General features: G+C 44.6%; 1 protein-coding gene across 11 annotated transcripts in view; it reads right to left on the reverse strand.

Annotated features, from left to right (window-relative positions):
- Positions 1 to 298: 298 nt before the first annotated feature.
- PASD1 (PAS domain containing repressor 1) overlaps positions 299 to 27,747 on the reverse strand; it is a 56,850-nt gene continuing 29,401 nt past the window's right edge. For 7 of the 11 annotated variants that reach the window (XM_014260959.2, XM_088062731.1, XM_014260957.2 and 4 more), the window contains 18 exons: positions 27,426 to 27,517; positions 25,539 to 25,628; positions 24,353 to 24,473; positions 23,083 to 23,196; positions 22,283 to 22,401; positions 21,397 to 21,479; positions 17,626 to 17,732; positions 13,163 to 13,310; positions 11,005 to 11,086; positions 9,387 to 9,510; positions 8,476 to 8,585; positions 7,918 to 8,004; positions 6,825 to 6,983; positions 6,130 to 6,333; positions 5,120 to 5,325; positions 4,448 to 4,540; positions 3,800 to 4,007; positions 299 to 3,136 (listed from right to left, as the gene is read on the reverse strand). In XM_014260959.2, the coding sequence (XP_014116434.1) occupies positions 2,966 to 3,136; positions 3,800 to 4,007; positions 4,448 to 4,540; positions 5,120 to 5,325; positions 6,130 to 6,333; positions 6,825 to 6,983; positions 7,918 to 8,004; positions 8,476 to 8,585; positions 9,387 to 9,510; positions 11,005 to 11,086; positions 13,163 to 13,310; positions 17,626 to 17,732; positions 21,397 to 21,479; positions 22,283 to 22,401; positions 23,083 to 23,196; positions 24,353 to 24,473; positions 25,539 to 25,628; positions 27,426 to 27,517 (2,318 nt within the window). In that variant the 3' untranslated portion in view covers positions 299 to 2,965. Of the gene's footprint in view, positions 3,137 to 3,799; positions 4,008 to 4,447; positions 4,541 to 5,119; positions 5,326 to 6,129; positions 6,334 to 6,824; positions 6,984 to 7,917; positions 8,005 to 8,475; positions 8,586 to 9,386; positions 9,511 to 11,004; positions 11,087 to 13,162; positions 13,311 to 17,625; positions 17,733 to 21,396; positions 21,480 to 22,282; positions 22,402 to 23,082; positions 23,197 to 24,352; positions 24,474 to 25,538; positions 25,629 to 27,425; positions 27,518 to 27,747 lie in introns of those variants that run through there. The other 4 variants (XM_088062734.1, XM_088062737.1, XM_088062735.1 and 1 more) reach the window with 4 other exon arrangements.

Raw genomic sequence — 27,747 nt, forward strand, 5'->3', positions numbered from 1 at the left:
CCCTACCTGTGAGGCAGTGCCTGGGACTGTGCAGCCCCCATGCACCAGCAGCGAGGCCAGTGGCTGTGAGGGCTCTGAGAGTTTGGGGGGGCCCATGATAAAGTGCATTTTTTTGTCTCTGGTTTTAACAAGGCTATTCTAATGTATGAACATCCTCACCAAGCTGCTGTGCTCTTTGCTGGGAGCTGTGAGCAGGGGCTCTGCCCCCAGCCCTCTGTCCCTGCAGACCAGGGCTGCCATCAGCAAGGCTCTGCCCAGGGCACAGACCCATCTGGCACACCCCCCACCCCCCCCCCCCGAACCCCTTCCCAACCCTATTTTTTTTGGACTCACTGTCAAAGCCACAGCAAAGCCAGAAAACTGCTCTGCCTCGGCTACCTCCCTACCAAGCTCTGTTAAAAAAATACAACCCTCTAGCCCCTGACCCCAAACACCACCTCTAAGATCCATTTGATTGCCACCTGCTGGTCGCTGTGGTGATGGGACACTGCAGAGCAGCCATGGGGATGTGTTGGGGTGATGCAGGTTTAATGGGGAAGCCAGGGAAATTATGTTCTTTCCCTCCAGCCAGACAACTTGAGCTACAAACTGCAATGCTGGAGCCCTAACACAGATATGTTTGCTTCCCTTCTAATGTTATGTGCCAAGGCTATGGTGGAAAAAAATCCCACAACTAACTCCTAAAAATACAACTCCTTCCTTCTGCATCCTCATGAGCAACTCTGCTGTGTTAGAATAGGGAGAGGGAGACCCTAAAACTAATAGTGCTTTAGAAACAGAAGTTTCCTACTCTGAAAGCTCTGTTCTTGCCCTTACTGCAGAACAAACATGCAGAGCAGGAAAGCCCCGGGTGTTATTATTTCAGCTCCAGATTGCCCCATAAAGGCAGGTGTTCCAAATCCCACTACCAGCAGTGAGGTGGCCCTGGCCCATGACTCTGTGGTAGTCATGATTTCTTGTCATGGTTTGAAATGGAGGGGCTGGCTCAGAATGTGTACAAGAGCAGCTTGTACAAGCAAGCCCAGCACCCAGGGGCTGTATGTGCTGTGTGGGTTGGGACCCAGTCAGGGACTGTGCTGACAAGGCATGAGCCTTGATTTTGGACCCCAGGCTGCTGGGCATCTCATTGGCTCCATTCTGTGGCCAACTACATTCCCCAAAATGCTGCATGTGGCCAGCTCTGCCACCCTTGATCCATCATGTCTGGTACCCCTGGGAGCTGTGCATTCAATGTCCCAGTCAAAGCTAACCCATGCGGCTGCTTTGCCCAAGGGAGGGCACCCAAGAATAGCCACAGGTTGGCACAGCTTTTGCCCACATATCCACCTCTAACCTGGCCAAAACACCAAAGCACCCTAGGGCCTTGCACCAGTCCCTGAAAGCTCCTGCCTGACCCCAGCTCCAGCAGCCTGTCCTCCCACTGTGACTCCCCCATACAATGTGGCACAGCAAAAACCCATCCCCTTCCCCAGGAAGAAATGCTGGGAAAGAGCCCCTGGTGTTCCAGGGCTGGAGGAGCCCCGCTGCACCCTTTTCTTGAAACACAGGGCTGCTTGCAGCTGCTTGTGCCAAAAGCTGCTCCACCAGTAACATCAGGAACACCAGCTGCTGCAGTGCTGTAAGGGGCCCAGAAAGTGGTTTGTAGAAGGAAAAGAAGGAAACAAAAAAAACACCAACCCAAAAACACCGTTTAAAGGAAAAAAAAAAAGGCAAAACCAAGCATTCTTTGCTTGATTTCAACAGATATTAGGAACTAAACATTAGGAACTAACTCCTTTCTAAACCTTGCTGTCTGCCAGCTGGAGCTTTACTGGTGATGGACCTGGTCCTAACTAAGCACTGCCTTGCGAAGTTTATAGTAATGGCCAAACCCATCTACATTTGGGCTCTAAAAATGCCCAAAGTTAGTATTCAGCTACTAACACTTCAAATATGTACTTTTTAATTTTTCCTTTGGAAAGACACAAACAGTAGGGACACTTAACTATACACCCACTGACGAATAAACTTTTTCAATTCATAAATATAAACTTACCATTAAAAAGTGACAATTTACAAAAATACAATTTATTGCTGACCCTATGGGCTTGTAAAAATCATGTGTTTGATTATACATTTTGGGTTTGCCAAACTGAAACATGACCTAGCAAAACCACAAAGTTTGCTGTCATATGTTGTTCTATGCATGTTTGCTTGTTTTCATGTATAGAAACATATACAACTACCTCACTTGAAACAAACTAACAAACAAAAAAGATTCTTTTTCTGTAACCAAAAAATATCTGGCTACAGGGAGTAAAAAACATAAAACCATATAAATTTGTATGTTTTTATGTTTTGCTTGTTAACCAAAAGTAAAACATGACAAATATTGTACTAGCTGCGATGTGAGCTGGTATAACAACAGTAAGAAATTCAGGCAAAAGTGGTGTTATGTAGATTAGCAGCATTATCCAAACTCCTGGAAAAAAAACCTGTGGGACTGAGGTATAGAAAAAGGAAAAAGAATTCACAATGGACCTACTACAGCAAAATGAGTTATGTACATGGTAATCCAATGGTGTCCTGCAGACTGGTACAGTCTATGTGCTCCAAATGCTGGGCTTAAATTCACAGTGACTTTCAGCATTGAAATTCTGAATGGAAAAGGTTTTTTTCCATTGCAAACTGAACTTCATGATGGCCTGATACCACACCCCCCTGCAGCAAGAAAGCCACCACTTCCAGTGGCACCACGGTGCCAGGCCAGGGCACACCCTGCTGCTGGAACAGCATCATGGGCTGGCTACATGGAAAGCCCAACAAACGAGGCTCTTGCAGCCATGCATCCCTGTCAGAGATCATCCCTCCAGCCATCATCTCCCCATGGAGCCCAACCTCTTCCTGTGCTGTGTTGTGCTGGCATCCTGCTCTCCTGTATGTGCCTGGGCACAGCAGCCGCAGCCTTGTCTCCCAGAACCGACTTTCATGGCAGCTGCATCTCGGGCAGGTCAGGCAAGTTGCAGGGCTGGCCCTGTGTGTGGTGGCTCTGCTGCTGCGGATGGAGGAAGTAGCTCAAGGGGTTCTGCTGTGGAGTGTGGGATGGCTGGAAAATGCGTTGTATTGGAGCCCCAGGCACCAGCTCAGGACCTTGCATCTGTTGGGAGACACAAATCTGAGCACAAATCTGCCCCATCACCCAGCTGTCCCTCTTGTGCTGCAGGGCTGATGCTGAGACTCGTGCCCAGGAGTGTGTGCACCAAGTCCTAAACTTGAGGGTATGAGCTGTGCTCCTCAGAATGCTGTTGCTGTCAGCACAACCAACAATGCCTGGAGAGCACAGAGGGGAATCAGGACTCATCTGTCCTAACAGGCTCATGAGGAGCCCAGCAAGAATAGAGACCTCCAAAAGCTGTATGTGAGGAATAATCTGCAGGATGTGCAACTTTCATCTTTCATGGGAAAGACCTTCAGACAACCAAGGAAGAGATCTTAGAGCAACCATGTATCCACCCATGACTGGTACCTCAAAGACCTGGACTTGCCTCCTGCTAAAGGCACTGTGTCATCAAACTCTGGTTTACTGTGGACCTGGAGCTATTTATCTGTTCCAGCATCATCATTCTGCTGTCCACTGCTGGTAATTAGGACCACAAGGCAGCCCATGAGGACACATACCCAAAGCAGCGAAAGTTCATGCCCACATTTGCTGACAACAGCAATTAATTCTCACTCTAAATCCAGTCCTGCTGTGTGGCTGCTTTTCAGCTATACCTACTCCTCTCACTTTCTTTTCTACTATCTTTGCCTGCTCCAATACCTGAAGGTAGAGGTGGTGCTGCTGAACTTGCTGCTGTGGCCACTGATGCAGATGAACTGGTGTGCTGGCCTGGTGGGATGTGAAGCTGGAGTGTGGGATCATTAGAGACGGGGAGAAGATGGGTGGTGGGGCTGGAGGTCTGATGGTGCTGCAGGTGGCTGGCTGCACCTGTGCTGGGGGAGGCAGGGTCTGCTGCTCTGCAACAAGCCTGCCACAAGGAGGAAAACCAGTCATGAGAACCCACACCAAAACCCACCCTCAGAATGGGCAGTGGGAACCAGCCTGGAGAAGAGCTGGTGCAGGCCTTGCTGACAGGCAGCCCCTGATTCCCCTCTGCCCACAAAGCATGGACTAGAACTGCTGAAAATTAAGGTTTTTAAGGTTGTACATTTTCTCTATGTCTTGGTCAAGCATTTGATACTTTGCAAAAGCCAGAAAATTGATAATTTTTTTTCAACACACTTTATTTATAAAGTTCTTTGTAATTAAAAAATATTCTCATTTTTCTCCTAACTGGCTAAAATTTTGTTTCATTTCAGACTGAGACTGTGTTTGTGTGACCAGGTTCAAGTTTTTCCATGTCTTTTTCATCGCCTTAAAGTGTCCTGCTAAGACACTGCAGAAAAATAAGGGCAAGCAGAGACTCACTTTCCTTGCTGCCTGCTGGCGCTGCTCTGCAATGGCTGACAATTGCTGTTGGCTGTGGGCATCATGGCTTGGATGGACTGATCCAACAGCATCCTGTGGTGGAAGGAACAAAGAGGTTGGTCAGGGAAGGGAGAGGGCCAAGGTCCTGTCAGTCTCTAGAAACAACTCCTTGAAAATCCTCCATGAAAGCAGGTAAATGACTACCTTCTAAACAAGGTAATGAAATAGGATGCTTCTTATCACGTCACATTTCTCCTGTGAATACATGCTGAGAAGATTGGGATTGTTGAGACTGGAGAAGAGAACGCTCCAGGGACAATTTATAGTACTTTCCAGTACCTAAAGGGGCTAAAAGAGAGCAGGAAAGGGACTTTTGACAAAGGCATGGAGCAATGGGACAAGGCAGAATGACTTTAAACTGACAGAGGGCAGGGTTAATTTATGGAAATAGGGAGAGAAGAGGATTTAAGGCCTCTGATAATACAGCATGATGTGCATAGCACCCTGACTGCCTGCACACTAGGCTCACCCCTGCAGAGGGAGCATCCTTACGCTGGCTGTGGCATCCCAAGCCCATTGCCCTGAGCCCAGCCACACCTTCCCTCCTTGCTGCCCAAGTACTGCTGTTTTCTGTCACTGCTCCTGGGATGGTCCCAGCAGGGCTGTGGGTACCTGAGGCTCCTGTCCTGGCTGTAGTCAGCTGGTGGTTGCCTCTCACTGCTGTCAGTCGGCACCTGTGCAGCCACAGTGATAGGGTGTGTTTGGGAGAACACCATGGGGTTGTTGTAGAAGGGCACTGAAATGCTTGCCTGCCCTGGCACACATAATTGCTGGCCTTGGCTTCCTCTTATTGGATGCTGCTGCTTCTGCTGCTGTACCTGAAATGAAGACATAGGTACTCACGTAAGTTTTAAAGCTCCCTAGTGGAAGGACAAAATAACCACTTACAGTGGGCAGATGGGAAAAGGAGAAGGAACAATAGGATATTGCTCCTGAACACAGCAGTAGGAACAGATATCTATTCAAGACCATCATATCATATCTATTCAATCCATCAGCATTTATAGTGCCTGCAGGGCAGGTGTTGGCATCCCCAGACAGTCTTTTGAGAAATTAGACTACAAGGATAAGGGCACAAAAGGCTTGAGGAGGAAGAGAACAGCTTAAGAGGGGAAGTGCAAATCTGAAGTCTCCAAGGAAAGCATATGTAATTAAAGCAGCAGTTTTGGTCTTTTTTGGTTTTGAACACATCTTTCCTATTTTAATAGTGGATTTTGATCTAGTGATGACAAAATCATTTTTTCAAAGCTGCCTTCCAAGACTCCTCAGGTAGATCAAAATTAATCTTTTAAAATGATACTTCTGTGTTATGAAACCACAGCTCTCACTGACTATGAATGAACACCATGTTGATGAGAGCTCAGACCTCCCATTGACTTCCTCCCCAGTCACCAGGAGGGCTCCAGCAGTCTTTGGGCTTTAAATGCTTTTTGGCTTCCTGGTTTTTATTTTTACAGTTGAGTGACATTGTTCACAACTGACTCCTGACTCAAATTCCTCAATGCCAGCTATGCAGTAAAACCAACACAGAGGAAATGTATGGGACCATGGGGAGGAGCAACATGGCAGACAAGTTTTTAGAAGCTGGGAAAGGGGATAATGACAATGAAGCAGCCAGTGACCTGGGGGACTGTGCCACAGGGGTCCCTGAGGAATGGGTGCGGTGACAGCAGGTGGGTGCTGCAGTAGTGCTTTGTCCCCATGAGGACTGGCTGCTGTGACTTCTTGGCTGTGGTCTGCCTGGGTGTCCCCTGCGGCGGCGGCCTCCGGGGGCTCGGCTGCTGCACAGTGTTTAAGATGACAGGGATCGGCTGCTGCATCAGCATCTTTAAGTAAAAAAAGCACAGGAGTTGTTGGTAGTACTGCCTGGCAGAAATAACACTACAGCAGCAGCAGTATCTCTAAACCCAGGGGCAAAATGAACCAAGTAACAGAAAATCAAATGTTAACTTGTGTCAAATATTTATTTGGAGCCAGGGCTGTTCAAGCTCCATTGTGCCTGCTGTGTTTTGCAGGAGTGACAGAGGGGATCCAGCAGCACTAATCAGACACAGAACCACCAAACTTTTTGTGCATGGGAGACTTTGGATTAATTTGGGATTGCTTTTTTCTAAATCACCAAAATTACTGATTAATTACCCAGACACATTGACCTCACCTCTCGGGAAACACCACTTCCACATCTGAAACCAAGTTACCAATTTGTCAAGAGTTCATTCCCCAATGCTTTTGCCACAGACAATTTTGTTACTGTTCCGTGTGCTCAAAGGAAAAGCAAATGGCTGGTGAGTTTGGGAGCACCAGGAGCAGCAGGTACCTGCAGGTTCGAGTCCTGCACGAGCTGGAGCTGCTCCTTGATGACATGGAGCTCCTCTTGCTGCGTCTTGATGTCAGCTTGCAGTATGCGAGTCCTTTCCTCCAGCTGCTCTTTCAGCTGGTGCATCATCCCCAGCTGGGTGGGGAAATGGTACACTGGCTGCAAAGAACAGAGAAAAAGGACCATGGGGTAGGACCAGTCCTGTTACTCACATCCATAGCAATGCTTGATTCAGAAAAATGACTGCTTTTCAGCTTTTGCCATAAAAAATACAATGCTGACAAAAAATGGCAATTGCATATTTAACCAAAGTGACACTGTAGTTTCAGAGCAGCACCACATCTGGCTCACACACAGTGCCTCCCTCCAGGTGTTTTCTTTATAATTTCTGCATAGATGAAGTGTCTATACATGGGACTCTCCTGTCTCCCAGGATAACACCCTTCTGGTTAGAGCCCACTAATATTTTGTGGCAGACACTGCATCCAAACCCTTGCCACACCTCCTGGCTGAGCTTCCAGTTCTGCTGCTAATATTTGGCAGGTGCCAAGCCTAAGTTAGGCTGAAATCCCACCTGGGGATCCATCCTTTGCACCCACATTGGCCATTTTCAATCTCTGTTTTATAGTCTGAACATTCACTGCACTGACATCAAAGCCCTGTAAGGACAGACCTTGTCATTACAGTTTTATGGCTCCTTTTTCTTGGGGTTTTTGTTTTCTTTTCCTTTCCTGGCCTAACTCAAACCTTCCATGACATCCCTTTCCTCTACTAGAACTCTTCAGCATTGTACCACCCTGTAGACAGCTGCTAGAGATCCAGGGAGAAGCCTTCAGCAGCCCACAACACTTTTGACAAGTGTAAACCTTCTCCTATGCTATTTCTTTGAGTGTCCTACCTGCTCTCTCTGCTTCATGAAATAAGTGGTTGCAATAAGGTTGTTGCAGGTAAATCTCAGCAACAGAAAGGGCACATAAACCTTGTCCCCACTCTGGGATGAGCCAGCAAGGACATGAGGGCAGTGAACCAAAGCCACCTAGGCTGCCCTGCTGACAGGACACACCAATGCACTTAACAAAAATAAACCACATACCATCAGAGGGTTCTGGGAGGGCCCTGCCAGCTGAGCCACAGGGTGCTGACAGAGGTGTTCACCAGGAGCTTGAAGAATGGCTATGGCCTAGGAATGAAAACTTTGCCTTACTGTAGGTCCATAGCACCTCTAGTGCAGAGCTGGTGCTTTACCAGCTCTACCAGGAATGAACAAGTGCAGGGAATTGGACAACTGAGATTGGAGATCTGAGGATAAGTCTGAAGGGAGAATTTAGGCTCCTGAATGGCCCTGATAATTTCAAGTCCTTGGTGTCAGCATTCATTTTGGTTAAAGGCTATCTTATGTATACAAACCCCAAGAAAAGAAGGTTGGTGGTGTGAAAAGGCATTTGGCCTGGAGGAGCAAACTGAATCCTGAAAGAAAGCAGCAGAGGAGCCCCTAGCATCTCTCCACTGGCTCTGCTAGCCAGTGGCACTCCCCAGGAAGTCCCAGCACACTCAGAGTCTGGGATCCAGCATCTCTGAGGGTGAGATCAATGCTTGTTTTGCTCATTTCACTACAGCCTCAGAAAGGCTCTTGCTCCTCAGGACCACTGACCTGAGTGCTCCTGACCGTTGCCAGCCGCAGGGCTGTCTTCTCCCCTGAAGCCCCCGGCACTGACAGCCGGGTGGGAGTGCTGGTCTCTGTGTGCCGCAAGGATGATGTGGCTGCAAAAGAGACATTCACTGTGGTACAGCAGACCTGTATCTGGGTACCCTGGCTAAGCCTGAAATCCACATATGCAGATGGGTAGTACCCAAATAGTGCCAAAGTGGGTCCTCAAACTACCCCTCTACAGGCAGTTTGGCTCTCTGCCCCTCTATGGTGTCCCTCTGTCTCCCCACCTGACTTGCTCGCATCCCTCCTGATGCTAACCCCCTATTCAGCCTGCCCTCCATGGCTGTATCCAGATGAGATTCCCACTCTCCCCACGGCAAGTATCTCAAGAAAAGTCCCCTGAATTTCCTACTCATGGACCCACACAGGGCACAGCAGTCATCTTGTTGCCTCCCCCAGGGCAAGAAGGGCACTGATGGGAGCTGGGATGAAGCTGCCAGCAAGGCAGGCATCCTTCTGTGCTCCTTCTGCAGGGATTTCACAAGAGAGATGTCATAATAAAATTGTATTGTCCCAACATAAAACTTTTGTCAGTGAGGTTGACTCAATCAAGCTAGCAAGTCACCTCTTGTCCTCAGAACCACAGCAAACAGTCACAACCCTCAGCTGGTGACAAGCCAGGGGAAATCTGCTCTCAAACAGGTGGTGGGTTTAGAGGGAGGAAGCATCAGGTGGCCATGGCTCTGTTGCTGCTGTGTGACTTGTCATGACATGGTATGTAGGTCCCAGTGCTGAGCATTCCTCTCCCACCCTGACTTGGTCACTTCCGGCCAAACACCAGTATTTTAGAGGTTGCTCTGCCCTCCAGCCCACCCAAGCCTGCACCCAAGCTGGGCTGCCCCAGCACCTACAGGTGGAGTTGGAGAGGGTGGTATGCGAGGAGTGCTGGGAGCTGTGTGATGACAGCGACACTCCCTCTCGGCTGGCATCCTGGCTGCTGCCGCACTGCCCCACGTCCAGGTAGCTGCTGTGGCTCTGAGAGGAGCAAAGCACAAGTGGTGAGATTGTCAGCAGAAGGGAATGGCCCTGGAAGGGACCTCCACCTCTCTGAGCCCTTGTTTGTAGACAAACCTAGCAGGTTTGCAGCACCACACCACCAAACCCTGTTCACTCCATCCCTCTGTGTTCAACCGAAAGCCTTCTGGCACACAGGACCCTCACACTCATGCCCTGGGCACCCATCTGATTGCAGTGAGCAGCAGTGAAGGATTTCTCCTCCATGTGGATTGCTGCCCATGGCCTGCACTCTGGTGTGCTAATGTCCTTCTCCCCTCACAGAGCTGTGGGCAACAGGTTTTGTAGTCAGCCTCTTTCTGCCCGATATCTTCAGGGATGTCACAGCTGGTTGGCTGTGGTGCACTGGGGAGTGGTGGCAGGGGGAATGAATGAAGGTGGCAGGAGGTGCTACCTGGGGAATAGTTTTATCCATAAAAGAGATGGAGACAGATGACTGGACAGGGAGCAGTGCCATGGAGACATCACCTAGAGCCCCAAGAGGATCTACAGCAAACGTCTCCTAAGGAGGACAAATGCTGAGAAGTGCTTAGAGCTTCAATTCCACTCACTGCTCCCTGGGGAGCAGTGGCTCCAGCAGCCTGTTCTGGGAAGGACCTGGGCAGCAGAGGGGAACAGCCTGAGCTCCCATAAAAATAACGTCTGAAAGGCAATGAGACTGATGGAATGACAACTATACCACAACCCACTTGAAATTACTTTGATTGCTGATCTTATTTGTAAACTACCAAGCTTACAGAGGAGAAACTTAAAAGTAGTGAAAATTACACTGTTACTTGGGCTGATGTGTGGCGATGCCAGACTGACTCAAGCCATGGAAGTTACTGCTCATGGAAGTTATAGGTCACAATCCTACACTTGATGTGATCCAGTAACTGAGCTGTAATCTATGTGTTTTCCCTTGCCTTCCCATCTTCATCTGAGTATCAGTGATGAGGTGGCACAAGCAAAACAGGTACCCTGTGGTGCTGCCCTAATCTTGGATCCTCTGTGCCTTACTAAGGATGACAGGTACAGCAATCTGGCCTCTGGCTCCAGCTCTACTTCTCTGCTTCTGAGCTGAGGTGGTTTAACCTGTCATTTGCATCATGGTCTCAGAAAGATCACAGGGACCAGAACAGAATAATGCAACTGCTGAATTCAGTTATTGCAGAATCAGAGAGTACTTGGTGTTAAAGATCATCTAGTTCCAATCCCCCTGCCACGGGCAGGGACATCTTCCACTAGATCAGGCAGTTCAGAACTCATCCAGCCTGTCCTGAACCAACATGGACAATTTGGAGCCATGCACAGGAAAGCTTCTTAGGGCCTGCCTAAGTCATGACCCAGTTGAAGGCTTGGAATGAGATGGGAGTAAAGAAAATGGAGAAGAAAGAACAGATATTTCCCTAAGATTGGTAAGCTATAACTCAGTTTGGTTTAAACATCTCATTCAACTGTGAAGGAACACGGTACCTTTAGAGAAGAGGATGCCAGTTCAATTGATGACTCCTCAAGGCCAAGATCTCGCCTTCTCTCAGCCCGAACTTCTGCATAACTAAAAAAACCCAAAACAAAAACCAATCAAACAAACAAAAACAAAAAAGTGAAAAACAAAAAAACCCTAACAACAACAACAAAACAAAACCCAAACCAACCAAACAAACAAAAAAGAAAGATTTTACAGTTTCTGTTCAGGTAAACTGCCAAGTGTACACTCATTCTCAAGAATCCTTGTTTTTGCATGGTAGTTCAGTGATCCCTATGCCAGTGCCTTGGGCAGGACGAGGTCAGGTCCCTCCTTCTGAGGGTGCACAGAACTGTGCATGCATCAGAGTTACGCTCCAGTGGAAACTCCAAAGACCAACAAGCAGCTACACATGTGCAATGCGAAGTGCCAGAACCCCTGTAAGGTGCCTCTGAAAGTGTATATTTTCTTTCCTTACTTTTTTGCCTCTGAAATAATGAAATATTTCCAGTATCAAATGCCACGTGATTCACCACTAGGATAAATTGGAGAGGATGTTTCAAAGACTCTCTGAGTGCTCATGGATCATGGGTACTGAGAGGTGCCCGGCTTTAGGGTGATGAAATATTAATGAGCTGCAACCTTTGTGGGAGGCAAGAGAATTTGCTGAACCGACCTCACTTACATCATCGTGGCAATGAATTTTCCAGAAACAACATTTTAACTTGTGTGCTTCAGTAACGTATTTTAAGCCTTAACTATCTGAGACAGAATTGAACAAAATCTATTTAGGACTACATCATTAGGTCTAAGAAGCACTGGAAGCATAAAGAAGAAACAAATTCATGCACAATAGATTCAGTCCTTAAAGTGAAGCTGAATTCCCTGAAGGATGGCAGAACCAAGACAACTGAGAAGCAATCTGTCTGTGTAACATTTGCTTATGTTAGCACTTCATACGTCATTTATACCACAAATCATAGAATCAGAATCAATAGAATTTGGCTTGAAAAGGACCGTAAAAATTACCTTGTTCCAAGCCCTCTACTGTGGGCAGAACACCTTCCACTAGACCAGGTTGTTCAGGGCCCCAGCCAACCTGGCCTTGAATACTTCCAGGGATGGGGCAGCCAAGCTTTTCTGGGCTTCCAGTGCCTCATCACCCTCACAGGGAAGAATTTCTACCTAATCTAAACCTATCCCTGACAGTTTATCCGTTCCCCCTTGTTCTACAACTCCATAATTCCTTCTCCAGCTCTCCTGGAATTCCCTTAGGCACTGAAAGAGGCTCTAAGGTCTCTCTGGAGTCTTCTCTTCTCCAGGCTGAATAACGCCAGCTGTCTCTTCCTGTCTTCACAGGAGAGGTGTCCCAGCCCTCTGAGCATCTTCATGGCCCTCCTCTGGCTCACTCCAACAGACCCATATATTTGACATTTATTAGTGTTTACTCTTCCAGATGTTTGACAGAAAAAGAGGGGGACCAGAAAAAAATTGGTTCCTGACAGAAAAAAAATACATAGTGAGCAATAAATTTACTCAAATTAACAGAGCAAACCAGTGCGTTGCTATTTTTTCAAGCCCTTCAGAAAATACATTCTTACTCTTCATACAGTCTTTTTTGAGATGGCTGTGGTAACCCCTCCAGAAGGTGCATTCACACACATTAACCGCCTTTCAGCACGGGCTGCAACTCAGCACAAGCAGCTTTCCCACTAGAGGGGGATCCAGGGCTTGATTTGGGTGAGGAATAAGGCCAGTAAGAGAGCAGCTAACTTCAAGTCATAAATATTTAAAGCTCTGATCAAAAGGTTTTGTAGGAGTTATATGATCTCATTCATGCCCAGAAAGATGTCTGATTTCCAACAGCTTTAATTCTTTCTATAGCTATGTCATCACTAGGGACAAAAGGGGAATGTAACACACTAATAGATTTGGCTAAAGGTGGCTTTCAGGCTTTTGGCTAAGTTGCCAAAAAAAAAAAAAAAAAAGTAGATAAGTAAATAAGCCACATATACCCTATCAGAATAGTTTAATGGAATTATGTATCATTTTAGTGTGTCAGTAGGCACAGCAAGTATTTGGTTAACATGAAACAGAACTAGAAAAAGCAATGCCTGGACACTGAGACATAACATAGACTTTGAAGAGTTTGGTTCTTGTTCCTACCTAACTACCAGATGAGTACAAACAATGAACTCAGGCTTGGAGTTCCACTGGTGGTAGGTGATGTAGTAGTGTGTCTGCAGCCATATCCACTGCTGCCCTTTGGTCAGGAACCGATAGTAACAGGACTTTCCTTTTCCAAACTGCATCACTGTTTAACAAAAAGAGAAAGCAATTTATAGCAAACAGGGATTTTATGGTGCAAAGGTGATTAGAAAAACCATTCAATCCCACACCCTCTCCCAGACTGGGGCAGTGCTAAAATGGTTTTTGAGCTTTATAAACAAGACAGATGATACACAACCATGCACTCGGCTCTTGTTTGGGGTCATTCCTGCTGACTGTCAGGAGTGCCCTTAGCTGTTTTGAGATTTCTCTTATAACTGGTATAACTATATAACTAGCTACATTCTGGGCTCCCTGAAATAAGCATAAATAACATTAATTAAACAAATTATTTATCTTTCGTAAGAACCTGAGAATGCATTTCAAAGACTGAAAATGTGAAGTAAGAATCCTAATAATGGCACAAAACAACAAGATAGTAGAGTTTTTACTGAAAGTTTTCTTCCAAGAAAACTGAGTTTTCTTCCAAGACCTGGCCTACTCCAACCTGGTATATATTATCAGGCTATGACCAGAAAAATCTCAGGTAGTGTAGCACAACTGGAAAATGAGGGGAACTATGTTAAATAACCACACTAATTGTTCCAGACTGCTGTGAGTACAAAATGAAACATGCTCACTTAAAAAAAGTACCCACAATTAATGCAATATAAAATACAAATGTGGTTTAAACAAACCCATTTCACTTGACAGTAGGCAAGATGTCTGCCCAAAGTGTCAATGTGACAAACAGGAACTTAGCAAACCACACTAACCCAGGTGGTTTTTTTACTCATCTGCACACCTCTATTTTGTTAAAATATCAGCACTGACTTCTTTAGCGACCCCATTAACAGTGATGGGCTTTAGATGAATGTGCTGGTTTTACATTAATTTTTATTTGATGAGGAGGGAAGAAGCTACCCACAGAAATTATTTTTCTGAGAGAACCTGCTAAGAGCTTACCCTGTGCCTGGCAAAAACCAATAGCTGGCTAGCTCTGAGAATTGATAACTTAATAACCCATTAAAAAGCTAGACCCGCCTCTGTGTGATGTGAAATTCACATTTTAAAGATGGGCAATCTCTCTCTTGCTTCTGGCTTTGAAGCGGTAACTGGGCGCCAGTCGGGCCGGCCCCGCTCTACTGCGGCCCTCGGGGCCTGGCGGGGCCGAGCCAGACTCCAGTGCTAGCCGGGCGGAGAACGGGAGGCTGCGGGGCCCCGGCCGGGGCTGGGCCGGGCCGTGGCTGCTAACATCTTGCTGACACTAAGCCCTGCCCCACTGCTGGCCCACGCAGAGCCGGGATCCGCCGGGCCCCGGGAGCGGCTCCGGGCCGGGCCAGACCCCCTCCGCCGCGTGGATGCCGGGCAGGGGCAGGGGAAGCCATCGGCCCGCAGCTGGAATTGAAGGAAGCAGGGGCCGGAGAGCAGCCATGCGGCCGCTACCGTTCTGGCCGGGCCCCCTGAGATCTTGGCACAGCCCCCAGCGCGACCTGAAATCCCTCACTGTGACTGCTTCAGCTACCGCCCGGCAGAAACCATCGTGACCATCTGCAGGCCTGGGCGAGATATTAACTCTTCCACTCCACAGATGAAACTTGCAAAACATTGATCCTCGTTCAAGTGAGAGAAAAAGACAGTGTGAAGACATGTAGAAACTAAGGTCAGTAAAGAAAGAGTCAAATCTCAGATGGGAGGAGAATGAGGCGATTCCTTAGTCTTAGGCTGGAATTCTTTTGGTAAGGCCATGGAGATGGACTATCGTACACTAGAATATCCCCTTTAAATCATGAAAAAGTTTGGGGGGATGGAGTGTTCAAACTAGACCTGAGCAGAGGCATCCATAATGAAGCAAAGCAGATGTTTAAGTAGCTGTGATCCCATGAGAAGCTTGAACAGAGAGAGATGAGAATGATGAAGACTCTTTGCCCCCCAGAGAAAGAAGAGGAGGAACTCTGTTCCCAGAAATGAAGATCATCTCAGAGACACATGAAGGGAACCTTTACTTTTGAACAGCTTATTCTTAAAATAGTGCCCCATAAGTTTGACATGGCCCATGGATGCAGCTGTGGGAAGGCTGTAAGGCATGGGAGGAACTTCATGATTGCAGATTTTCTGGGCAGCTGCTATTTGTGGAAATTAAAAGCCACAGGAGAACTGTTTCTTGTGGAGAAGTCTCCATGGCATGGCAAAAGAAACTCCTCTCCTTATGAGAACTGATGAAAGACTATTGTAGAGGTGGTAACTGATTTAAAATCCCAGGTTTTTTCTCTATGTTGTCAGTTGGGAAAGGAAGTTGGGTAGGGGGAGAAGAAATGAATCGGAAGGTTTTATTCTGATTCTTCTTATTCTTTTAGTTCTGTTAATAAAGTTTTCTTTATACCTTTTAAGTTTTGAGCCTGCTTTACCCTCCTAATTTATAGCTCACAGCAGGAAATGAGTAATAATTCTAGTAGGTGCACTGGTGATTTTAGCAAGTGCTAAACCCACTACAATGAAGCACTTAGCTGAGATTTTCTGGCTAACATGACATGCTGGGGATCCCTCAGTTCCTAGTCCTGGCAGACATGTCCTGAAGCAGCTTCTCTAAGTCACTTTGTCAGCACTTTACTTTGTGCAGTAAAATGAAAAGACCCTTTCGTACAGATGTGTTGTCCAAATATTCTTCTAATAGGTAAGACAAATGCCTGGATGATAGAGATGTAGAATATAAATCATCAGATCAATTCTCTACTTAATGATCTGACCCACTCCCAATATAGTTTGTGTCTATACCAAACTGCACATGCATTACCAAAAAGCCACTGTCTGGTTAAGTATTTCACTTGTATCTGAATCATCTTCTTAGCGAACACCACTAAGAAGTACTGTACTTGAGAGCAGCTAAAATATTCTGTTAATATTCCCATCTACACTTTTGTTGCATTTGACACAATTTGTGTGTCCCCCTGTCACAGCTTCCTCTATGTGCTCAGCCAGGCAACCCACTTCTCTGGCAGCTCCTGTACCAGTGCTTTGCCTGGACAGGGCAGAGCAGCCAGCAGGGAAGTGGGGTAGGGAAACTTGACATGCAGAGAAGTATTTTTCCCCATACTCTTCTAGGTCCCTCAGCTCATATATGTAAATGGTAGAGGGTTTGTGGTAGAGATGAGGGTGGTTTGCAGCTCAGAGATAGTTTTTCTTCAGTGGGTTGTGGGGCTTATTGGTAGAGTTTCTTGGTCCCAGCATCATGCTGCTCTGCATCTTAGAGAAATTACAGCATCCCACTTGCTCCACTCACTCTCTGGGGTGTCTTGTTTCCTTTTGACAAAACACTCCTTTCAAGTGGAGATAGCAGAGAGACAGACAGTGTCCCAAACAAGAAATCTGTAAGTAATATTTCTTAGCAAAATACCTGATTACCTAGATGCATTTTACAAAGTATTTAGTTATATTTCATTGCAATGCTTGGTAATGCAAAACTACCACAGGACACACGTAACTCTGGCTCAGTATCTCAGTCTGAAAGGCACCCAGTAAAATGGAAAAATCTGGGTCTTGGGAATAAAGCATCTCACATCTGGTAGGAAACTGCACACTGCTTAAGAGCAGATCACACCTGCAGACACCTGCCCTTCCTCATGTTCGCTCCAGCCCTCAGCAGGACATAGTTCTTCAGCATTGAGTGCACTGCTGTGGGAATCACACAAGTTCTTCTGCTCTGTCTGTGACAGGCCACGCTATTTCTCCTTGCACAAAAATAAACTTCATGGACCTTCTTTGGTGTTCACACATTAGCCTGAACTTGACTCTTTTGCTTTGTTGTTTTCCTTTCAGGTCAACAAAACATGAGCCATCTGCACCCACAGGGGAACTGTGTTCAGTACTTTTGTATGTAAAATAATTCTGAATCTATAGAAGCATTTTACTAATGAGTATGTGAGGTTCACAACACCTAACTGCACAGACAGGTGATCCAAATGATGCTCTCCAAAGGTGTTTTGGTGAGCTGAGCCTCCTGGCTAACTCTGTAGCCCAGGGGAATGGCAAGACCCCATGAACTGTGACAAATCAACAAAACTCGCAGGGCAGAGGCGGGATAGTTCTGACTTCCAACCTTTTAATCTCATTTCACTCTGAGACAACCTATGCTCAAACAAGTTATCTTCCAATTCAAAAAACCTACACAAACAGTTCCCGATCTGACTGAATTCTGCAGATTTCAACCTCCCAGGTAAGTGTCAGCTGTGACAGTCTATCATGGGAAGGGAGAGTTCCTGCATGCCTCTGAAGAAAAAGCCTTTTGCAATGACAGTAAAAGGTTTTGCACAAGTGACAAAGGAGATCAGAGACAGACACACTGCAAAGGCAGGGCAACTTACAGTGTTCATGGCACCTAGCAAGAAGCTCCAGGTCATCTGCGTGGTAGTAATCATACCCTGATGTTCCCAGAACTTCAAAGGGTAAATATCCTATAATAGGTGGAGCCCTAGAAAGGAAGCAAAGGGCTAGGAGTGAGCACAAAACTTGACACTTTGACATCCTGGCAGATAAGCTGTGATACCAGCAATAAACACCTGGTTAGTTCACTTGGCAGGGAAATCTGGAGTGGATTTTCATATAGGCAGTGATGTGTTTTAATATAAAACAAACAAAAAAAAATACAGCAAGGGAGAGGTAAAAATTGAGAGAATTAAAAGATGTGTGTTTACTGTTTCACAGCCTATTCATTATGTGGGTGTAGAGAAAGGACTGTACGTATGTGAGTGACTCAATTCATTAAGGATGCTTGTGAGATACAGCTTGAGAAACTCTATGGCTGATCCTGAACAACTTGGAGCTAGAGTAAAATTATCCAGCAGGTTGGATATAAGTATCATCTGGGTAGTAACTTTAGAAGAGAGAGTAAGTGGGAAGCTGCAGTGTGTGTCAGGACCAGCTTGGGAAAAAGTAATTTCTCCCCTGGAAAACCTTGGGAAACTATAGCCAACAAAACTTTCGGTGCTGGTAGGACAGAGCAATAAGGCATGGGGCTGTTGTAGGGCTGTTTTTGCTTTGGTTGGTAGAGAAGGAATTGATGAAGTATTTAGATAGGCACATTGCAATGATTTACCTACCTAGTCTGCTATCAATTCTAGATTTTCCTTTTTCTAGGCAAAACATGAGATTTTTTAAAAGCAGGTATCCTAACACAGCCTTCACCAAAGCCTGATAGCTTATGATTGTGAAACAACACTGAAATGTGGGGAGATAACCACTGTTCTTGTCTCTGTTCCCTATATCAGCATGTCACTATCCATCTCCCAGCACTTAGGTACAATCCTGCCTGCACCAACTCAAGCACCCAGTGAGGCAGAATATATGCTAATGTGGCTCTACCTGTTTGTTCTGGCTGCAGGATGTGCTGATAGTATTCACTTGCCAAGTTCAGTGTGTTTCTCAGGAACAGGGCAAAATGGTAAATAGCTCAAAATGGGGCAGGGTGAAGACAATATTGCCTATCAAACCTGCCTCTCCTGCTGCCCCTCTCCTGGTAAGCTGAGTGCTCTTAAGGAAGAAGGCCATAAAGTGGCCAAAACCATGAGGAAAAAAATATTTCAGCGTATTACACATGGGTTTTGATGGCTCAGTCATCCTGAGTTTCTTGGTTATTACTGTGTGAAGTTCTCTCTTGGCTGAGCCACTCAGCTCCACATTTGTCCTCTTGAAAGACACAGTGGTTATTCAGCCACAGAGAGCCCAGGCAGGTCTATAACCTCCTCCTCCTCTTCACCACAGCTGTGGGCAGTCTGGCACTAAATGGGAAATGAAGGGAGAAGGATGATCTAGGGATCTGTTCAACAGCAGTCCCAGGAGGAGCAGTGTGTGGGCAGGAGCTCCTAAGTCCCAGCACAAGGGGTTAGCTGGGACAGCCGGACCTCCACTTGACAGCAAATCCCTTGAAACGGAGTGCACTGAGCACACAGTGGTCTCTGCCACAATACGGTTTTATTTAGTCAAGTAACTTTTCATAGCACTCTGTTCCTTTTCCTCATGTGACCCAGATTTCTGTTAATGATAATAATATGTGTATTTATTAAAGTGTCCTTCCTGTCTGTCTCTTTGACAGAATGCATCACTGTTTCTTCTATTTTTAATGACATGTTTATTTTCAAGACAATAATGTCTTTCAGATGCACATGAGATAAACATTTAAGCTGATCAGTATTACGCTTTCCTGAATATCACCAGAACTCTTCATAGGAGAAAGCAACCACAAAATGCTCCTCATCTGTCATTTAACAAGGAGATGCCTTGTGGAGCAATTAAAAACTGTCTTGTCAGTTTAAGTTCCAGTCCTGAGATCTGCAACCTGCTATGCAAATGGGAATGCACAGTCTTTAGAGAGCCTTTTGGGTGCAGTCTTTTAATAAATGAAGGGAAAATAACAGGACCACAATGCTGAAGAGAAACAGATCATTTTCAAAGTTGATGGGGTTTTCTTCCTCTACATATATTTACATATAGACCCAGAATACAGATTTTTCCTATTTTTCTCATGTTTATCCAGATCTATGGAATGCTTTTATTGCACATGTCTTTACTCTGATTTGAATTGTGATTATGACAGCAAAGGCCCTGATTCCAGCTCTTGCTGGATATACTCCACCCCTGCTGATGGCACATTTCACTGTCAGGCAGCATGTCATGATGCAAATCAGCAAGAAACAGCAACATTTCTCAGTGTCCTGCAGATTGTACTGGAGAGAGCTTGGAATCAGTGATTAAGTAAGACAACTCCCACAATCTCCTGTTTATTCTGGGGTCTGAGCTCACTGCTTGCATCTGGGGCTGTCACAAACTCTGTCTCAGCATCTGTATCATCTTAATTTCCTCTCAGTAACAATGGCTTCCTTGCCATCAGTGGGACTGGAGTGTCTGCAAACACCCAGCACAGAGATTCCTCTGAGTCATAACGCAGATTAATCAAAAGACTCTGAAAAGTTTCAAAGAAGCTCCTACTCACTTTTTCACAGGAGCTGCTGGGTCACAGCCCTGTGGAAAAGCAGCTCATTTCATTAGTGATGTGAGGGGCTTAGTGCTCTTTTACAAAACTTAACATTAATCAGCTGATTCTAAAAGTGTGCATTAACAGACAGGCCAATTAAAGTCTAACAAAGCCACTCCAGCAAGATCTCATCTGAATGAATAATTATCTGACTGCCACAAACCATTCATAATCAACTGTAGGACTGTTGCAGGCTCAGTTCCTCCATGCTTCAAGGTATGATGTGAGGCACACACCTTGTGTTCTATATAAATGAAATTTATTATTAATTTTTATTTGCTCTCTCTCCTTCTTGCTCTAAATGTGCAGATTTAGATATTTAGATTTTTAGATTAAGATTTAGATATTTAGATTTAGGTATTTAGATTTTTTTTCCTCACCAATATTTTTTTTTCCTTAGAACCTTATTTACTAGTCTTCTGTTTTTAGTAATGACTACCTTTACAAAGCTCACAAAGGGAGGGATAATGAAAAGGGCAGGATTTTGCAATGTGCTTATGCACATATGTCAAATACAGAGAAGTAAAAGAGTGAATAAAATCCTTCAGCTTCTTTTGAAGAAAATTAATCCTAAATTAAGCAGCTTAATAAACTGATTCCAGTCTATTTCATTCTCCAAGCTGAATTCTAGCCCACCATATTGCATTGTCAAAAACTAATCTATACAATCAAATAATAAAATCCACTGTTTTTTATTGTTTTTAGAAATTCTATCAATCATTTCTCAAGGTGAAAGTCAAAAGTTTATTGACACAGCAAAATATTTAGAAGGACTCCTGGAAGCTGTAGTTGTAAAACAGAGGAGCTAAATCAATACAGGGAATATATTGAGACCCACACTGCTCACTTTCAATGATTTATTATCTTGGTTAGGAGATTAGACATTTTCCTAGACATTTTCCATGGTTTCTTACTTGCCTAAAATATGGAAAATAGTGAAGCATTTAAAGATACCTAATAGCTAAGTTCAGAGTACTGCTATTTACCAAATTGCATTTAATTAGAACTATTGCATTTGGGATCTCAGGCAACAGGTATACAAAGTTTTCTGGTTTTAAACTTTACATTTTATTTATTCTTCAGTGACTAAACCCAAATCTCTTACCTGTGGTCCAAGAATAAAAACTTCCATTCTAAACTATGCCGTGATGTAAATTCTTCATATGGCTCTTCAGTGTTGCAGAGCTCCTGCAAAGAAATGGGCACATTCAGACATTTAATTCTAAGAAATGACAAAAGGAGTCCACTATCAAAATCTAGGATGCATCTTGTTGATATAATAAACCATAGCAAAATACAGTGCTTTTAAAAGACTTATTTTGCTTTAAGGAACGTGTAAGATTTGTTTTATAGATGCATGAACTGATGAAAAATGGCTGAATAGTTTACCTTGAGCTGAATTTCAGAGCTAGGATAAACAGTCAAAGACTCTCATCTTGCACTCTCTAAGCAAAATTCTCAAGGTTTTTTCAAATACTGGTATTTGAATATGGATGACAGATCCAGGTCTAGCCTCTAACTGGGCTGGCTAATGCCCTCTTGAGCAAGCAGCACCTGGTTGTTATCCCTGTCATCAGTGCACAGTGCCGTGGAACTTTTACAGACCTGCAGGAAGAGGCCATGACACACGTTTTCAATGTTTTGAGATGCAGATGGTGTCCTTACACAAAGGAGTGATGGATGCACATATCTGAAGGCAGCAAATTCCCAAGTGGTGCAGCTGACCACTTTGTCTTGGAGCTTCCCAGGCTGCCCCCTCCAAGACGCCCCATCACAAAACCATTTCTTCTCAAAAGCAGCTCCCGCTTTATACCTTTACCTTTCCAAAATACATACTTATGTCATCTCCCATTCCCAGCCACAGCCATGTGCTCTCTCCTCTACTAACCCTGTGCACATGCAACCTGTGCTGCTGATGCTGCTTCCAGCAGTGCCACAGCATCCACTGCAGCTTCCGCGCCCCAGGGCAGAGGCAGCTGCACAGAGCTCACCTTTAAGAACTGAGGCGTGACAAGACGAACAGTCGCTACCAGGCAAATCTGCTCCTCTGTGGCTGACCTGAAAGCTCGTGCAATAGCTGACTCAAAGCCGTTACAGGAAGGTGTAGGCACTAGAAACAACCAGACAATTTATTTAAGAAGAAAAAGAAGGAGAGCTTTCTTCTCATGTTGAGACAGGTATAGCAACTGATGAAATCCAAGCAACAAACTCCTCCTACACACAGGGTGATGCCACACTGATCCACACCGATTTTATGAAAAAAAAAATATTTTTATTTTATTTAAAGCACAACACTTTAGGTTCCAATTTTCACAGCTGTAATCATGTACCCTGGCTTTGTAAGACAGCTCTGAGCAGCTCACAGTGTGCAGCTGCAGTCTCCTTGTCAGCCTTTCTCTAGGCAAACATTTGCAAGATTCAGGATTTTACAGGCACCTCAAAGTACTTAATCTCTGCAAAGTGTTGTTTCACTGCCACAAGTGAAACAGAATACCATATTTTACTGGCTATTTGAAGAAGTGGGCTGCTTTACAATTGGCAGTTGGTCAAAGAGAGGCATTTTGAGTCTGGTATCAGCTTTAGGCACAACATGCAGGAGAGTGCACTCTTCTAAACAACAGACTCCCCACCACTTTTGTATGAAAAATATATCCAATGTATGCACAGCTCATTCCATCCCTGACAATTATGGGGCATTTTCAGCAGAAACAGAGCCTTTAAGATGCTACAGATCAAGACAATTTAAAGAAGACAGGCGGAGAGGCAAAGATAGGCTGGAACAGTAACTTACCATCAGTAAAATATTTAAAATCCACTACAAATTTCACATATTCGTACATCAGGGGTTCATTTGGATCTAAGCTGCCTCTTGCTAAATGGCAACAAAACTCTATTTGTTTTTCTGCTGAAATGCAAGAGAGGGAGACACAGACAGTGTTATTAGAAGTTTGCACTTTAGCTAGCTCACACAATTTATCTACCAACCCTGTTGCTGTAGTATCTGAGCACACCCTGCTGGGAAGCTTCTGATACCCAGAAGTAAATATGTAACTACTAGGGGCAATTATCAGCTGTTTCTGCTTAAGGAAATGTATTCCCACCCTTTTTTCTTGTCTTTGCAGTCACCCCAGTAAACTGAGTGTGAAGCCCGAGCTGTACTGGTCAGCAGGATTTTTCCCTGACTTTGTGAATGTAGGATTTCATGCAAAGCTGTTACATGGTACTGCAGTACTCTGCTCTGGCACTGCTCAGTAGAACCTAGACCCATAGAGCACTGAACCCTAAGCCTTTTCATTTACAGTGAAGGGCACTGTGCCAAACTCTAATCCAGTTTTCTGCCCCAAATCTGAACTCTACAGATTAGACCACACAGCCTTAAGCCAGAGGGAAACGACTCCCCCAGCAGAGCATCATCAGGCTGCTTAGAGCATCATCAGGCTGCTCAGCTCCCACTGATGCTTATGGGGCAGCAGGGAGGGGAGCCCAATGCTCGGTGGCCTTGCCAAACCCACTGGGAAGTGGGTTGGGGCTCAGCACAGGCTTAATGAAACACAGGTGCTGGGAAGATGCTGCTGCCTGCTCTGGTCCTGGGGACATTTTCTGTGCGAAAGGGATATGGGGCAGCAACCAGCAGTACAGATCCAGACGGACTGTTCAGATAGAAAGGCTGTTGCTTAAGTTACATTAGGGCTTCTTTTGTATCCTGAGACATGCTACCTTCTTAAGGAATAACAGCACTGCCAAAACTGTTTGGGATTTCTCCAAATTTTTTTCCCTTGAGCCTTCACTCCTTTCTCAGGCTTAGTCTGCATCCCACCTGGAGAAAAGCACCTACCATCCAAGGGGCAAAGCAGATGGTAAAACAAAGACTGTCCTAATCAAAGAGCAAAGTACTGGGAGCACATAGGAACATTAGACATGATGCACTAAGACCCACAAATGAATCAAAACAGAAGTGGCAGGCAAGAGCATTAAACAGCTGGAGAGCTCTGTACAGACTTCCCCAAGAGCTGTTCGCTTTTGGCAAACTTCTCTAACTGACAGACAAGAGCAGAGCTTACCATTTAGAAAATCAGCTGCAACAGGATCTGTCATGAGCACATGTGGAGAAAGGAGCTTGTACACCTCACTCTGCTCCCCCTCAGGCAGAAAGTTTAATATATTTTGGTCCACCAAATCTGACTGATACAAAAGAATGCTTTGTCATGTTCAGCAGTACATGTTCAGCCTGACACAACCACATGCCTTTTCATCCCTCAGCATCCCTCAGCTGCCGGTCTGGCACGAATGCCTAAGACAAGGAAGCCCAGCCAATCTGCAGACAGATCTAGGGCAGAATATTACCTTTAGACTATTTTACTCCAGGACTACTATCTATTTGCAAAAGATTTAATGATTCCCAGAGGTTGCCCTTCAGTTCAGACAGTTATAGGCTGGAAAGGAAATCCTGGTACCACAGGAATATAGCATGATGAGAAGTGAAGTATTTTTCTTTGAAAGCATGACACAGAAGAGGGAGAGAGCTCCTCCTTACATCCTCCATTTGTCTTCAGGTTAAACATCTGGCAAAATCAGCTTGATCTGTAAGTGATTCAGTGCTCATCAACCCACATATCCTGACTAAAGCAGTTCTACCAAAATGTCAGCACAGATTTGTTCTTTGCACACGTAACATTCAGGTAACTGTGTGCTCAAACTTGCCCTTATATAGGGCACCTTGGTGCTTCGTGCTTGGCACAAAATAAAGAGTAAAATGTTTTTGAGGGGCCAAGCTGAAATTTCTGCACCTGACAACTAACTGGTTTTTAGAAGTTCTCCCAGAAAACCCTGAGGCCACACATTTGTTACTAAAGACTATGAGTTCAAAGTAGAAAAATCCAGTGTCATTTGAAGAGCATAGATTCAGTTCTTAGATAATATTTACATTATCTAAGAACTGCTTCAGCATGGATTCACAACCATAGGATTCTCTATTAACCTGCTGGGTCAAACACCTCCCAGATCTTTAGATGTATAGTCAGGTGATGAGCTATAAATACAGTGATTTTACATAGTTGAGGTTTTTTAAAGCTAACTCATAGACCTTGGGAGAGAGTCAGTTATTCACAGGAACTTGAGAAACTCCACAAGAGTTTGTTGGCTGACCTCCCACCTGCAGTCAGTTGCCTCTTTGGTTGGATCCTGCACTGACTGATTTACATTAAGGAGGGGAATGAGCCTTCAATGTATTGCATGGTCAGAACTTACCGGCAAGTGTCCTAGCAGAGATGAAACACTATCAGATACATAAATAATAATCCCATCAGTGGTAAGAGCAATGAGAAAGCCATCTAGTGCCTAATGATAATAGGCAGAAAAAAAAAAGAAGAAAAAGAAAACAAAATTATGCAAGGGAAAAACTTAAAATATTTTAGACTAATTGATTCTTTAGTGACACTTCTAACAGCTTAAACCTAGCAGAAATGAATCAAAGAAATGACAGTTCAATGTGGAAAAGTAAAAATTACACATGCTGTCTAATTCAACATTCTTTTTATATTCTTATTTTCTCATTCTCATTATTATTAAATTTACTTGTATTTTTCACCCAGTGAGTATTTATTTAACATGAAGTAAGACAGCGATGCTTAGAATTTCAACACCCACACAATCTTACTGACTTCAGTCACTTTATTATGTGTTCTGAATTACACAATAGTTAACAAACTTGGTGGATAAGGAGATGTTACAGCAAATCCAGCATAGATGAATGGATAAGCAGGGACAGAAAAATTATACAATTATGTATTTTTAGTAGTTTATGGACAATATGAAGAAGTTCTAAAGCCTTATTTATTTTGCTTAAAACACTGCTTTGTAAGGCGAGTGACAAAACAATTTTAAGGTTTGATTTGCTTCCCCTTTCTCATTTGCAGTGGTTTCCGTTCCAGAGTTAAAGCTCTCTGTCCCTTTTAAGTCACTGCCTGTGCTTTTCTCCTTGGATGTTGTGTTCTCCCTGTCCTTCACAATATCTCCTTGTACTGTTTACCCAGCATCCATCCTTATTCTTCTCTAACATCAATATCTGGGAGGTTTAATAGGTGGTCAGCACTGTGTACAAAGCCAGCTCTTCTAAAGACACTGTTAGGCTGTTCTGCAGTTTAGCAGGGAGCCAAAAATGCTATGTTCACCACCTCCCCCACCTCACTTCCAGACTTCTTTTGCTCAGATTGAGTCCTCTCTGGGAAAAACCCACTGATTTTAAGCAAACTGTTTAATGGCCTACCAGAATCCAGCAAGCCAGCAGTTATTACAGGGCTTGCTGTCCCCTATCACTTCCAGTCTAAGGGGGGAATTTGTTTTGATTCAGCTGGAAAAAGCTAGCTTGTTTGGCAAGAGAGATTCCAAGAAAGAATGAACAGACTTTTCCAGAGAGGTGAGTCATGACATCCTGATGAAAAGGAATAACTAAGACACAGCAGCACCTCCCAGCTCAGCCCAGCATACACCCTTATTTTGGTGGGGCAAAGAGCAGCAGCTGCCCACACAGGGTAGGAGATGTCCCTGCCAGAGAAGCATGCAGCACAAACCCAGAGCCACATTCTTAAAAGGGGAGAAATGTAGGCTTGGGGGATGTTTCTAGATTGGTAAAGCATTTTAGAGGTGGGAGTATAGGAGCTGTTTTCCTGACTGCACTTAAAGGCAATTCAAGCAGAAAAGGCAGCACTCCCATCAAGAGGACAGCAGTGCACAGCCGCTGCAAAGACAGCACAAGCAGTGCTGCCTGGCTAATGTGATATGGGAGGAAGAGAGCTGCTCTGCTTTTTTAAGGTCCTTTCAAATTTTTTTCTAAAAAAAGCCAGCTCTAGTGGCTATTCTGAGAAAAGGAAATGTTTTTTTTCTTCTCTCACCAGGCCAAATCAGCCTTCATTCCCAAACGAAAAGCCATTTACCTTTAAGGGGAAGCAATCTTACTTTTAATTCTGTGTCAGCAAAGCATTTAGTACAACACTGTTCTCTGTCAGGTTTGCACTGTATATGCCAGCAGAGTAGAAATCATTAATATCAGGACCTACAGGTGAAAAAGAACTGTATATCCCTGAACTACTCTACTGAACTGATTATTTCTCACTAATCTATTTAATTTCTTCTTACCTCTAACATCAACTGAGTGAACTCCTCGTTGCTAAGAAATGAAGGCTTCCAGTCTTGTCTAATCTGACAGGCTTCTGTCTGTGCTGTGATTTCTTAAAGAGAAAATGTCAAAAAAGCAACATGACTCATGCTACTTGGATTTTTTTCATTTTCAAGTAACACTAGATATCTTTAAAGAGGCTGTTAGAGGAATCATCCTCATCTTCACATAAAGCCTTCTTACATGTAACAGACATTTTCCATGCCATCATGATACAAATACATTAGAAATCAAGAAAGGGAAATTGAGACATTTTAGGTCTCCTGAAGATAACCTTAAAAA

This window comes from Pseudopodoces humilis, chromosome 15 (assembly GCF_049639895.1).
Source record: "Pseudopodoces humilis isolate 2021_Gansu_Grassland_sample_001 chromosome 15, ASM4963989v1, whole genome shotgun sequence".
NCBI lineage: Eukaryota > Metazoa > Chordata > Aves > Passeriformes > Paridae > Pseudopodoces > Pseudopodoces humilis.